The following is a 13,701-nucleotide window of genomic DNA, read 5'->3' as shown; positions in this document are numbered from 1 at the left end:
CTGGCATTGTGGCAGCCTAGTGAAGGAACCTGTGAACCGGAGACTGGCCTCCTACTCTTAGTCAAATAGAGCCTTGAGTTTTAAATACGCATCGTAAGCAACTTTAATAACCGAAGGTTCCTGAAGAGAATAAATGTGTTTTTGATCATGTAATAATTTGGTCAAATACAAATTGGGGATGAGGTGGTTGCGAGTATTTCACTGGCTTTCCAACTGGTTTATAAATTTGAATGTCATTTCATGGGAAGACACGATGGTCATCTTTGACACAATCTGCCATTGTCCCTTCCAGATTTGAAGTCCCTGTTCCATTGTATCTTAAGGAGGGCAACAATTTTTTTTGGCAGAGCGCTATACTGTGCTTTTCTCTAGGTTCATTCTTGACAAAACTAAACAGTTCTTGTTGGAATTTATCACACACACACACACAAGTCACCCAGACCCTTAGTATGTATAATTTCAGGCTGTGATATTTGACAAAATTATAACTGAAAAGAATGGAAGTGGCACCAGAAACTTCGGTAAAAGTCTTGTCAGCCTATCTGTAGTACCTTTGGAAATGCTTTAGTGATGTCTTTATAAAATAGGACTACCACCCAGTAAATAAGGTAAATGTATGATTGCATAAATATGTTGTTATGCATTAATCCTTGTTAAATCTATCAGTATATTTACTATGTTTTTCTCTTCTTTTTTACAATGATTGAAATTAATGGGGCTGTATTTGAGCTTGTTCATGTGTGTAGAAATTGATATGTAAAGTAAAAATCACATTACAAAGCATTATATCTTCTGCTATGCAGATTGCCATATTGCTTATAATACTGACTAAGCCTTTGCATTGTAAACAAGTGTCTTTATATTTGCCCTTAGTTGCAACTTTTAGTACCATTCAGGTCCAGAAATGCAGTCTACAGTATCTGGTAATTTGTACAGCATTCATAAAATGCTGTGAATTGCAATTTTACTTTTTCATAAAACAAGCACTTTTTCTAGCTTAACCTGCCTTTTTTCTGGCTGACAGTAGAGTTTTTGCTGTATCTTTCAAATATATATATTTAATATAGATATATATGGGCAAATGTTAAATATATATGCACAATGTACATATATGTATGTATATATAAAAGCATGTGCATATTGTATATTTAACATGTATAATACATATATGCATATACGTGATAAATATATGTATGTTAAATATAGCAGTATAAATTCAACTGTTTAAAGAGTACAAAGAAGATTCCTCCTCCTTGTTTTGTTCTCTCTGGCTAAATGAATCTTTAATTCTCTTCTGTATAGTGGCACAACTTGAAATTTCATACATATTTCAGACATATTTTAGCAGCTATGGCTGGAACTAAAACCTCTCAGCAAGAATATTATTCAAATTCAAAATACTCAAGCATATTTCAAAACTCTGGTGCTGTGTCTAAGTCAAAGTGGCATCCTCACTTGACATTGCAACAAACATACTGGATGTTTTTAAGTGTTGAGAACAGTGTAAATCTTTTGAACATGTAATATTGCTTCTTGAAGTATATGGCAGACTTAACTTTCCTAGCCTCCACTTGCACTTACTTTTCATAAAGAACTAAAGGTCAGATCCAGTAAGCCTGGCATTGCCTTAATGCCATAAGCACAGCAATTTGTAACCAGAGAGTTTCCAGGCATCCAAAATATCTGTGTCGCATGTGTAGCATTGCCTATATTTTAATATAATTGAACAGCCTAAGGAATTCCATTCAGGCCTTTTGAGACTGCAGTGAATACACACTGATAAGTTTGGCTTCTTCTAAAAACCAAAATGAAGAACATATAAAGAAAAAAAAAACAGTAATCATGATGGTGTTAGTTTCCCATTTTATATGTATATGTGGTGAGAGCGCTAGCCTACGATATGAAAAGCAAAAAAAAAGTCAGCTGTCGCAGGAGCAGAAACCAGGTCATGCATCTCCCAACTCCTAAGTAAATGCGGATGTACAGGCACCTCCCTCCATGAGTTGTTTTCTGCAATGAATCCTGAATTCGCTGCTTAGTGGCTCAGCTTCGAATGGCTCAGTGGCTCAGCGTCTCACTCCTCCCAGAAATAACCAGCTGCTTGGGTTTAGGACATCTGGAGATACAGTTCTACGTATCTGCAGGCAGAATAGAGCACTGAACTGTCTTATCTCCTAGTAAGTGCTTTAATTGTTTGGGCCATTATGTATAAGGAGAACAGCAGTCCTTCTACTCGTGCAAAGGCACCTGGGTTCAATTTTGGAGGCAACTGGCTCCTATATTATATCTCGTCCTAGTCCATGCAGATGTTTCGGAGGTCTGGAAAACAGTTTAGGCTGTTCTCAGTGGAAGCATTATAGAAAGAATAAATAAAAAATATGGCTCTGTCTGAGGCATAAAAACAATTTTTTTGTAGGTATTAAAGTGCTACAAGATTATTGGCAATGTTTCCCTTAAAACAACATTAACAAAAACTCAGTGATCGCATGTACCTATGGGTGATACAGATTTTACTTTTTTCCCTTAGACATTAGAATCCCTGTCTGGGAAAATTATAAAGTAAGGCTTTTACAGCAGATACTTCATGTTTCTGTGATACATCAGTCTTTGTTTCTGGAGTTATTATGGTATAATCAGAAATTTTCAAGGAATCATAAATAAAATTATGTATGTGCAAGTGTATAGGGTATCACAGAATCTGGTAAGTGAACATATAAATTCATAGAACAATTGTCAAATCTGATAATAATTGTAAAGCAAGCCATCCAGCATACTTTAGCTTGGTTGCTTTGAAGCCAAGTTTCTACCCTAGTTGAAAAAGAAGAGCAAACTATATTTAAGTTAATGCCATGAATTGGATTTGAGATTAAACCATGTGAAGCTTCAGCAATGCAAAAAACCGGAGAGGTTCTCACATTGTTTCAGCCAAAAATGGACAAAATGTCTTGAGTTTGAGAGAAGCCATCTTTTGATTTGGGGAGGAATTGTGTTTGTTTTTAAAGTGAGTTAATARAAGAAGGTAGGATTTCATTATTAGCGTAGTGCTTCTATTTTGGGAATTAAAACACTTGTACCAAATTAAAGTTGCATATCCTTTATCACATGTATTCAGATTACATTCATAAAACATCCATTTCTACCTACATACCCTGAATGAATCCATGACAATCCCCTGTAGATGATGACAAAATGAATATTCAGATTTGAAGATGTTCTTCTGAGCCTCCTTGGCTAATTATAAATGACAACCAATGGCTTGCTCCTTTGTTCTGAAGTATCAAGGATGTGTCAAAAGCTTCTGAACTCTCTAGAGTCCACAATATTGTTCTTTCAATAGGTGACTGGAATTAGCAAAATATGAAACGTCATTTGCTAAGAGCCTCCTGTGACTTAGGTAGGAAAGTGGCTGCATTATAAATGTGCATAACTATGTGCTGGAATAAATTCTCTACCAGAGTGAATAGAATTAAGTCAAAGGAATCTAAAGAAGTTAAAGACCTAAGCAGGAAAGAGAAAACACTGCCGGAGATAAGTCATTCTCTCATAAACAGCTTCAAAGGGATATTAATAAAAATGGCTGAGTCCATGCAGGCTTGAAGAACGGATTCTTTTCAAGGACAGGCTTGGGGTTGGAGGTGACCTAAAATCTCAAAGACATTAAAAAGGGACAGGATTATGGGAACACAGAAAAGCTGAGAGAAGGAATAAACAATTCAAGATGTTCCTTCCACCAAAGAGACAGTGAAGACAGCAGATGCAAAGTTAAGCTTAGGTAAGCTTTGTAGCTGTGTACCTCTTTAACATCACAGTACTGGAGATAGCTCATTTAAAGCTGAGTCAGACCTGCCAAAGTTTGATCATAGCATCTCAAAGGGAAGGCCTACAGAGTCTGGACCTAGCTGGTGCCAGCTGACATGATCGCTGTTATTATCTGAATGGTAACTTCATTCTGGTCGTAGAGTCAGAAAATTGTTGAATTCCTCCGTGTGGCTCAAGAACTGACACCAGTCATCAGATGTGTACGTGGCACTGTCATGAGAAGGGACGGTGTAGCAACCAGTAGGTTGACACAGATTCATTTAAAATTTGAATTAGGTTAAACTCTTTTCAAGGCTTTGAAATACTCACATAGTACATGTTCACTGTGTAGGCAGAGGGGATATCAAACTCAGTGGACCTGTTTCTCATTTACAATAAAACCGTGTTACATCATTTTGGCTATGCAAAAAAATCTTCTGAGGTTGGAGTAGGATATACCTCAGGTAAAGCTGTTTGCATTGGTGGAAAGTTTATTGGTGGAAAGTATATAGGCTGTAAGGCTCTTTGGCCTTGAGGAGGTCTGTCAGCACGTATTTAAAAGCCACCATAGGCCGCAGTACTGAAAACATTTACTAAATGTGCACCAGTTCCACATATCTGCTCTGTAAACTACTGAAATTATATTGCTTCAGCTGAAAAGTTTTGAGCCTTTAGTTATTTTCATGATACCAATAGACTGAGAAAAAATTAAGTGTTCTCTCTAAGTAGAACAACTATGGTTTCTTTGAAACAACATTAACTTTTTGATTTTATATTGCAAACAGCAATATTAAATAAGCACTGCTTATTGGAATGAAATTATTGCAAAAGCATTTATTTAATTCCCATATATATTATAGTACCATAAATTACAGTAGGATAAGAATGCTGAAAATAAAGCACGCATGTGTGTGTGAACTGAAGACATTCATATATATATATGTATATATATATAAAAGTTCCTGCTTGGTGGCTTGCTTTCTAACAGTAACTGCATTAACATATTAAAAGGGCAAAATAAAGTAAATATAGGTGCTTTTAGCTTCTAGCTATAGTCATTTAGGGGTAAAGTAGTACTCATCAACTGGGAATGATTCTCAGCCTCTGTTGGCCAGGTCCTACCTGATTTTCGTGATAAATAAAATGGACATCCAGTCATTAACACTGAGGTAACAATGATGGGCTCTAATCCAAATTCCATTAAAGCTAATAGAGTTTCCATTAAATTCAGTTGTCTAAGGATCAGACCCTTGGAATACTGCCTTATTAAAATGTATCCTTGCTTTATTTTCAGTCAGTTGGCTGCTATTTCTTTTTCTACAGAAGTGAGGTTAGAAGAGCCAACAGTAGCCAGAAGGCAGCCACAAGTCAGAAAGAGAATCAAAACTCATTTGTAGGCTTCAGCAGCTGTTTGGTTACCCAGATCTACAGGTGAAGGTTTAAAAAGCAGCTGCAGACTCTTCAAAGTGGAAGGAAAATAATATCCCAAAGGAAACTATCTAATTGCCAGGATGGTATCACTGGCTATTGCTCTTATCTCTGGCATGGCTGGATTGAGCAGGCTATCTGTACTGCAGATCATTTTTCAATGGCAGGAGTAGGTGGCGAGTGCTGGGGTGAAGCAAATCCCAGTATCACCTGCCTTGAAGGAATTGCCTGAATTCCCTGTTCCTGACTTCCGTCCGCAGTGAGTATGCGGATCATTACTGCCAGGGCAAGTCTCCTTAGGGAAGCACAGCACAATTGGGCGGGCAGTGCTTAACCCCTTAATTCTTTAAGTTGGCCGATGAGCACAAGGAGTTTTGGCACGCAGTAGGCGAGTAGAAGATGGATGGGAGAGTTCGCCTTGCCCTAGAATTYGAAGGAAAAGCCGAAATTCAGTGAAAACTTAAGTGAAAAACCTGATTCAGTGCTTCCCAAGGTTTTTTGTATAATGATCAACACTCAACACCTTCTCTGAAGAGAAGACTTTATTACCTGTATCTCTAGACTGTGTTCACCTGTATCACCACACATTTTATTGAAAATATGGTATAAGTAGAATGATTTTGTGGACAAACTGAGGATCACTCACCAAGGCCTTCCATAAACTGCACTTACCAGCTTTGATATTACCTTATTTATAGCATAGCATGCTATATATAGTATAGTATAGTATATGCATTGGTGCCTAGGTACAGAGCAAAAATGAGCTGTTTTCTTATTTTCCTGCTATTAGACAGGATGGTCTATATTACTTATGATTATGTTAAATATATTTTAATTAATATATTCATCATAAGAATATTAGTGTTTGTTCTATTTTAATTTTCTTCTTTTTCCTCCTTTTGTTCTACTTTTGGTTTCTTTTTATTGGACTTTCAAAATGCACTTCCCTCTTTTTCTTCAGATTTCTATCAAACAATAGCTTCTTGTGAAAAAAAGTAGGTTTGGGGTTGTGCCTACCAGACAGTCATACATTTTTCTGTAGTGTTCCATTGCTTGGCCCTGATACCAGACCTACTTTGCCTTCACCTTCTGATTTTTTTTTTTTTTAATGCAGACAACAGTATTAGATGATGTTAGATGGAGAGGCAGGTCCATAAGAAACCCTACTCCTAACTTTAATAGGATGAGATTAGCCTTAAGATCTGTTGAAGCTTGAATAAGAATAGCCTTAAGATTTGGAGTAAGGCTTTGAGCTAAATTCAGGAACAAGCAGAAGCCACTCAAAGAGCATAAAGGACTATTGAGAAAAGCTAGTTTGCAGTCTGTAGTATATTGGCAAAGGTATACGTACAATACCTCTTGTTACCATTAACTAAATATAATATTCTGTCACCCTCTAGTGGTGGGTCTACAAAATCATAATTCTAATAGCAGTTGTGATAAATTTTCTCATTGCATATGTAGAAGATAAGGGTTTAATGTTTGATGGCTTTTGCGTAGTGATTAGTAATTTTGGTCTCCACTGTATATAGCTACAAATAAATGTATTCTGAAACTTTGTGCCAGAATTTAGAGGTGTAAATTCTCTGTCTTGTCTATGGGTGGTTTAATTAATTAAAGAGTGCTTTTTTAAATGATTTCCATACTCTTTCCCTCAGATAGGACAAGAGAAAATTACTGAATTTCAACCTGAAAAGTTATGGTCTATATCTGTGCATTTGGAGCCCTCATTAAATAATCAAATCCCTTCTTTCTTAATTCCCAGCTTTACTTATAATAAAAGTGCTGTCCTTATCTAAGACTAAGTCTGATGCAGTATTGGACAGGTGCAATGCCCATTCAAATCTGTGAAAGCAGTAAATGTGCCTGAAATAACAGTGTGGCCCATGTGCCATATGCACCTCTTGGTATATTTGACAGTAAAGCAATATAACAAAGCGAAAATATGTGACATCGCCTATTCCATTAGCTTCAACAATACTTACAAAAGCAAAGGTTTCTGACCCAGTCTTAGAAAAAGCTGAAAGTGCAGTATGTTGGAGAATAGCATTTAATAGGTTCATTTATCAAGATTCCCAGTAACTGATAATATTGATGTGTTTTACACTGATATTGGACAATTTGGCTTCAGATCACATATGATTTAAAGCATCCTAAGTAACAGCAAAATACTTGTCTGAAACTAAAGTGTTGTATTTTTCACTGTATCAGAATACGGTGAAATATATGGAAAGATGACTGATAGCTTGAGACAACTGGAGCTGTTCCTTTCCGATCACTTTGCAAACACTTTTCTCAGAGGTAAAGCAAGTGTTATTCATCTCTGGGCCTAAGACTATGCAATTCCTCCTAACATAATTTTGTATTTCAAAAAAAAAAAATGTATGACACTTAAGTATCTGATATCTCTGTAATGTTATCAGCATGGGCCAGGTGTTCACCACTTATGTATGAACTGAGAGCCACAGAGTTACCCAGTGATTAAGCTAATTCATTACATCTTTGTTAAAGAGGTGTATGGCAACATCTTTGCAATCACAAGTGAAATATAAATATAAATATACATCACTATGTCATGAAGAGTGCCACAAAGGCTTTTTGATACCTGCTCACCAGGAGGAATTGTTTAACTTCTCTGACCTCAGAAACTTCAGGAGAAATTGTCATTGCTCTAACTGGGTACATCATGGAAGGCAAAGTGTTTCCACAAAGGGATGATGCACTCAACAAAACTTGAAGTTTCTCCAAAAAGAACACAGAATATATTGCCTGTAATGTGTAAAGAGCCTGGCAGGCTGAAGAGGAGGGTCCTGACCATGCCTTTAATTAGCAAACCTTCTTCTGAATCTCTGAAATTTCAGCAAACCTGCTAGTCTTTGCTCTCACACTTACAAGAGTGTTGGGCAAATACTACTGGGAACAGAGAGGAAAAACATTTCTCATGTCCTCATGAACTAATGTTCAGTAGTTGAAAAAAAAATGCCAAAAAAATGGTATAATTTTGTACCTGCTTTCAGGTTTTATCTTTTACTATCTGTGTTTCTTTATCTCTGTATCTCAATCCTGCAAGTGTGCATATAATACATATTGCCCACGTGTACGCCCACATGCAGGCACAGCGAGGCAGATGCACAGAGACAGAGATTTGCATTCCTTTTATCATATTCATTTAATTTTCTTTAGTTTACTGGAGAAAATAAGTTTTCTTGCTATGAGAACTGCAGTTTTACTTAGGGAAAAATGAAGTTAACTTTTTCATCTTTATCATCACATGTAATGAACCAATTTCAGTAATGTGCACGTTGGCTGATTTGTTGGTGATGGTACGTCCTTCAGAAAGAATACAAATAGACCTCCTTCGACTGTGCTGACCCCGGAGTGCTGAGAGTAACATGAAACTTACTTTGACTTGTAAACTGAGCAAACATGACATGGAGGTCACAGAATAAGGGCATTTATGCGTCCTTCAGCCCTTGTTTTGACAAAGTGACTCCTCTCTCCAGAGGGACATTTCTGCCATTTTTTCCAGCATGTTTCACCTTTCACTGGCTATTAATCCCAGTGTGTCTTAACTGCTAAATTATGATTCAGGTCCCCACCCATACGCACATGAGAGTTAAATCTTAAATCTTTTCAGCACTTTTTTGAGCACAGGTAGTTAGCAACTCAGTTAGAAGAGTAGAAGGAAATGAGAAGGAGAGTACAGAAAACAACAAATTGACTGTAAATCAAATGTAACAATTATAAACATTAGAAATAAGTATATTATTACATTCATTATTGGAAATATTTTATTACTAACAGCTTAAGAAATCAAGATAGACTATAACATTTTCGGAAAACTGTGTGTTTTCTATTATTCGACGCAGTATTCATCAAGCTTTAGTAAGATCGTTTCTTTGTGTTTGATGAAGTCTAACATTTATATAGACCATCTGGTTCTGTCAGTTTTAAACAGAACTTTTTCACTAGATTCATAAAGGAAGTTTTGCTGAAAGTGAAATAATTCAGAATATTCTTATTTTTCTGCATGCATGGCTCATGAAACATGGTAGATACAGGTGTGGATAGTATCCCAACACAGAATACTTCTAAATAAAGGCATCAGCATAGCACCTAGCATATTTATTCAGTGCAGTAGAACAATCATGGATGGGGTTTGGCCTTGTCACCGTTAGCTAACTGTAATACAACACTATTAGCAGTTGTCAACATGTGTAATAAAGGACACTGAAATTCTTATGCCTGGTTTGCGGATGGGAAAATGAGGCATGGAGCAGGGAAATGACATGTCAAAGATCACTGCAGGCTTTTGCCAGAACCCACCCTCCTGAATCTGTTTTCAGCTAGGCCATCAAATGTGAGGATAATAATAATAATGACTGCTTGTGTGAATAAATGTGACAGGCTTGGTTTTCTGTGTTGTGTAGGTTATTAGGTCAGTGATGCCAGTTCCAAGTTTTGAAAAAGCAAAATGTCAGGCTAGACTAGGAAGCAGAGGGGCTAACCTCTTTTTTTATGATGCTGAAGAAAAATATGTAAGGTAATAGGGATTAATTGTTTTTCTACTGTAATAACCAAGCTCCATGGAAAGGATATTTTAATGGTCCAGATATATGTTCTCCTATAGTGAAACCCTTAAAAAAAAAAATTCTCCAGTATCCCAGATTACCTTTACAGAACATTGACATTTGTGGCTACACTTTGCTTCAAATCATTCTGCAGACTATTGAAGGGAGAGAATGGTGCAAAGGTCCGTCTCTGCAGTAAGGAGAACTTTGGGGGGAAAACAACAGCATTTTGTAGCTTCTAAGTATTGTCTGGTTTTTTGTTTTTTGTTTTTTTTCCTCAACAGAGCTACAGTGAACCTGTTGATGTTAAGGCATCCCAACAACCTCAGATGATGAATTCAAAGCAGTCAGTGTTTCATGGCCCTGCCCAGGCTCACTCTGCGCTGTACCTCAGTTCCCACTACCACCAACAACCAGGAATGAATCCTCATATCACTGCCATGCATGCCAATATCCCCAGGAACATAGCACCTAAGCCCAACAACCAAATGCCAGTGACTGTTTCCATAGCAAACATGGCTGTGTCCCCACCACCACCACTCCAGATCAGCCCTCCTCTGCACCAGCATCTCAACATACAGCAACACCAGCCAATTACAATGCAGCAGTCCATTGGAAACCAGCTACCGATGCAGGTCCAATCTGCTTTACATTCACCTACAATGCAGCAAGTAAGTTGAGTTTTTCAGTTGTCTGGGAACTGGGTTTTTTTGGGTTTTGGGGTTTTGTTTTTTTGAGCAAGTGGAAATCATCCAGAAGTTGAGAGTGAGGGTGCTTTAGGACCATGGATTAGCTTTAATTTTACAGAGTTCCAAAACTGCAGTAATATAGTCCAAGGACTTAGTCTTTCAAAGATGAGAACAAATGAAGGAGTTTACCTAAATGATGGGAAGCTTCAGTGGAACTGTTTATGCTACCAACGTTAATCATATTCTTGTGAACCCTCTCTCCCCCACATATTCAGGAGTCATCCTTTAAATAGAGGTGTCTGTTACTCCTTGGATCAGTCTACAAGGCGGAAAGTACCCTGAAATATAACTGAAATTTTAAGGCTTCAAGAATATCTATTTTATAAACAAAATGCAGGCATGTCTAGAAAAAGATGTGACTGTAGTATGTGCCATGTGTATACTTGTGCCGACTGTCATATGTAACAGACTCAGGGAATGCAGAGCATAACAGGCTCTGTTGTACATGTTAGGTTAAATGAGCATAAGCATGTTAATTTATGCTACATTCATGCCCTCATTCTGGTAGGCAGACATGCTTTATTACTGGAAATAAGTGGTCTGTCTCCAGTATCCCAGTAAGGTGGGATTCTTTTCAGTCTGTGTTTTCCATAGTCAATTCTTGATACATTTGCTTGAGGAGCTGAATGAATACAGGCCAGCCATATTACTTGGAGTTTTGGGCCTAGTCCTGTGGAGGGGTGGAGCAGATTAACACTGCTGATTTCACGAGAGCAGATTTCCCTTTGTATTGGCTGAGATTTGACTAGCAATAATAAAATCTTGCTTTACAAAGCGGTGTTAGAATGAAAATTTCTTCTATGGAGTTGCAAGAATCTCAGGAATTGGTATGCATACAACTTGTCAGTTCTGGTTGACAATACGCAGTTATGAACCTGCTATATGTTTTGAATATCTCTCCATAAATTCACATTTTCTAACAAGGCATATGGCATTTGCTTTCCAAACAAGAAGCATTTAATCTCAAGAATGGTCTTTAGAGAGGGGAACACCTGAATACAAAACATTGCTCATGGCTAGGAGAATTGATTTATCAAAGTGGAATTTTCCAAAATAAGACAGAAAAACAGAGGTGAAAGCAATCTGGACTGATAAATTCTGTTCAGAACATAAACCAAGAGGTGCCCAGGATGATCTGAATTGTCTCAGAGACCTTGATCTTAGTCCCAAGAAAGGTTTTGAGTAATCGGGCAGGAAGGAAAATTTGTAAATGGTTTACARCTTTTGCCTAGTCCAGCATATTTTTCATGCTCAGAGTAAAGCTCAGTAGACTTATGACCACACACACAAATGTGGAGTCTTTCACTGTCATGTATTTCTGAAGGTTTCTCTATTACTTAGAAGTCCGGAGAGTGTCCTGGCAAAGCCTGTTTGCAAGCCTCAGAGAAACTCAGGAGTTAGCACCAGACTTGGCTAGCTGGAAGTAGCACAGCAAGAGGTCTTAGACAGGTGATCTGGGAAGGGCTGTCTGGAGATCCTAGGCCTGACGGAAAGCCCAGTCTCGATTAAAACTACAGACAGAGCAATTAGAGGCAAAACAATGGACTGAGACCCAATGCAATTGTCTGGTTAGTGACAAAGTATGAAGAACGACAGCTGTGACAGCAGCCTGTTGAGATCATATGGTTATATTCAAGCGAGTCTGGTATTGCAAAGTGATTCAGCCTTTCCAAAATTAGAATCAAACATTTTGTGCCAAACTTAGATTCACTTGACCAGTGCAAAGCAAGAGATCAAACCCATTGTTTCTTTTCAGAATTGCTGGTAGGCACAACTTATTGAACAGATTTGAAAATGTGGCTTTGATTATTCAATGAATAGTATGGTAATGGTTAGCAAAAGGTGTAATGCAGATGTTAGATACTTCTAAGGATTTCTTATCTGTCTGGTTAGGTATATGTACAACACACATTATCATCATTGTATGTATCCAAACACTACTTTAGGAGTTACTCCAAACCATTATATAGCATAAAAAAGGTAAGATAATATGAGTCTTCTGATGCTTTTATTTTACCAAGTTGCACAATTGTAGCATATGGTGTGCCTGTCAATGGTTTGGAAGAACTTTCATTTATCTGTGAGATATGTTGTATGTAGCCGAGTCATTTCTAGCTTGAGAAAAAACATAGGGTATTAGGTTGTAGAAAAAGGTATCTAGAAGTCAAAATGTCGACCTGTACCATACTGCATCTTTTGCTTTACTAAATACAAGTATGGTAAAATAGAAAATGCTGTTCTCCTGCTCTTCATTATTAAACTCACGAAAGGTTAGCTTAAATACTTTTACTGACTCACATTGCTTAGTCAGGAAGGCTGATGTTTTTAATGGATACCATAGTAAGACAGCAGAGATATTTCTGATCTTCACTCAAGGTGGCAGGTACTTATTACCTGTTGAAATGCTACACTGCCGGTCTTAACTGCATTTCTCTTTTAAGCATCATGAAACATCTGCAAGCCAGTTTATATTTTTATCATTTAATTTTTATTTAAAAGTAATACAACTTTTGAGCTCTGAATGTTCTATGTGATTTCACTTTGCCTTTATAATATTTGTGATATTTATTTCATATTCTTTTATGTTTGTTTAGTATACAACATTTTATACAGTTTGTAAATTTAGTTTAATTATAGAATCCAGTTCCTTTAAAAGAATGATGTTGGCAAAGACAAAGCAAAAGCTGTGTTGAGTTTTAGAGCAACGAGTGTACTAATAACAATTTGCCATGCCAGAGCTGAACAGTGGTATCCTATCTAGTCTCTTAGGTGTGACTCTTTCTAGTCATACCCAAGAAATGTTAAAAAACACTATCCCCAGGATTACGTACTGCATTTAGAGCATTAAAGGACAAGTTGGCCAATAGTAGGCATATAGCAAGAAGTTGAGAAACTTCTTGAGAAACTTGAAAATAAAGGCCTCCTTCTGACTCATATGTCAAGGGACAGTACTCTCAAGCAAACACAGAGCATGTTAAAAAGGAAAAGACATAATGGATAAGACAAGCAAGCCCTCCAAACAAGCCACAGTACAGTAACAGCAGCACAGAAGGTTAACAGCAGTGCGGGCAATGAAGAGGCGCAGAACTACCTTGTATGTCCAGCCTCTGGCAAGGAGGGAGGGAGGACCACCCCACCAAAACCTGTGTGCTTGA

General features: G+C 37.4%; 1 protein-coding gene across 1 annotated transcript in view; it reads left to right on the top strand.

The window, feature by feature from the left end:
- Positions 1-13,701, top strand: part of TOX (thymocyte selection associated high mobility group box) — a 220,762-nt gene that overhangs the window by 197,893 nt on the left and 9,168 nt on the right. The window contains exon 7 of the mRNA XM_026054696.1: positions 10,082-10,468. Coding sequence (XP_025910481.1) covers positions 10,082-10,468 — 387 coding nt within the window. The remainder of the gene's footprint in view (positions 1-10,081; positions 10,469-13,701) is intronic.

This window comes from Apteryx rowi, unplaced genomic scaffold, assembly GCF_003343035.1.
Source record: "Apteryx rowi isolate R43461 unplaced genomic scaffold, aptRow1 scaffold_96, whole genome shotgun sequence".
NCBI lineage: Eukaryota > Metazoa > Chordata > Aves > Apterygiformes > Apterygidae > Apteryx > Apteryx rowi.
Note: the sequence above shows the minus strand (reverse complement) of the source record. Positions and strands in the feature narration are given on the sequence as shown.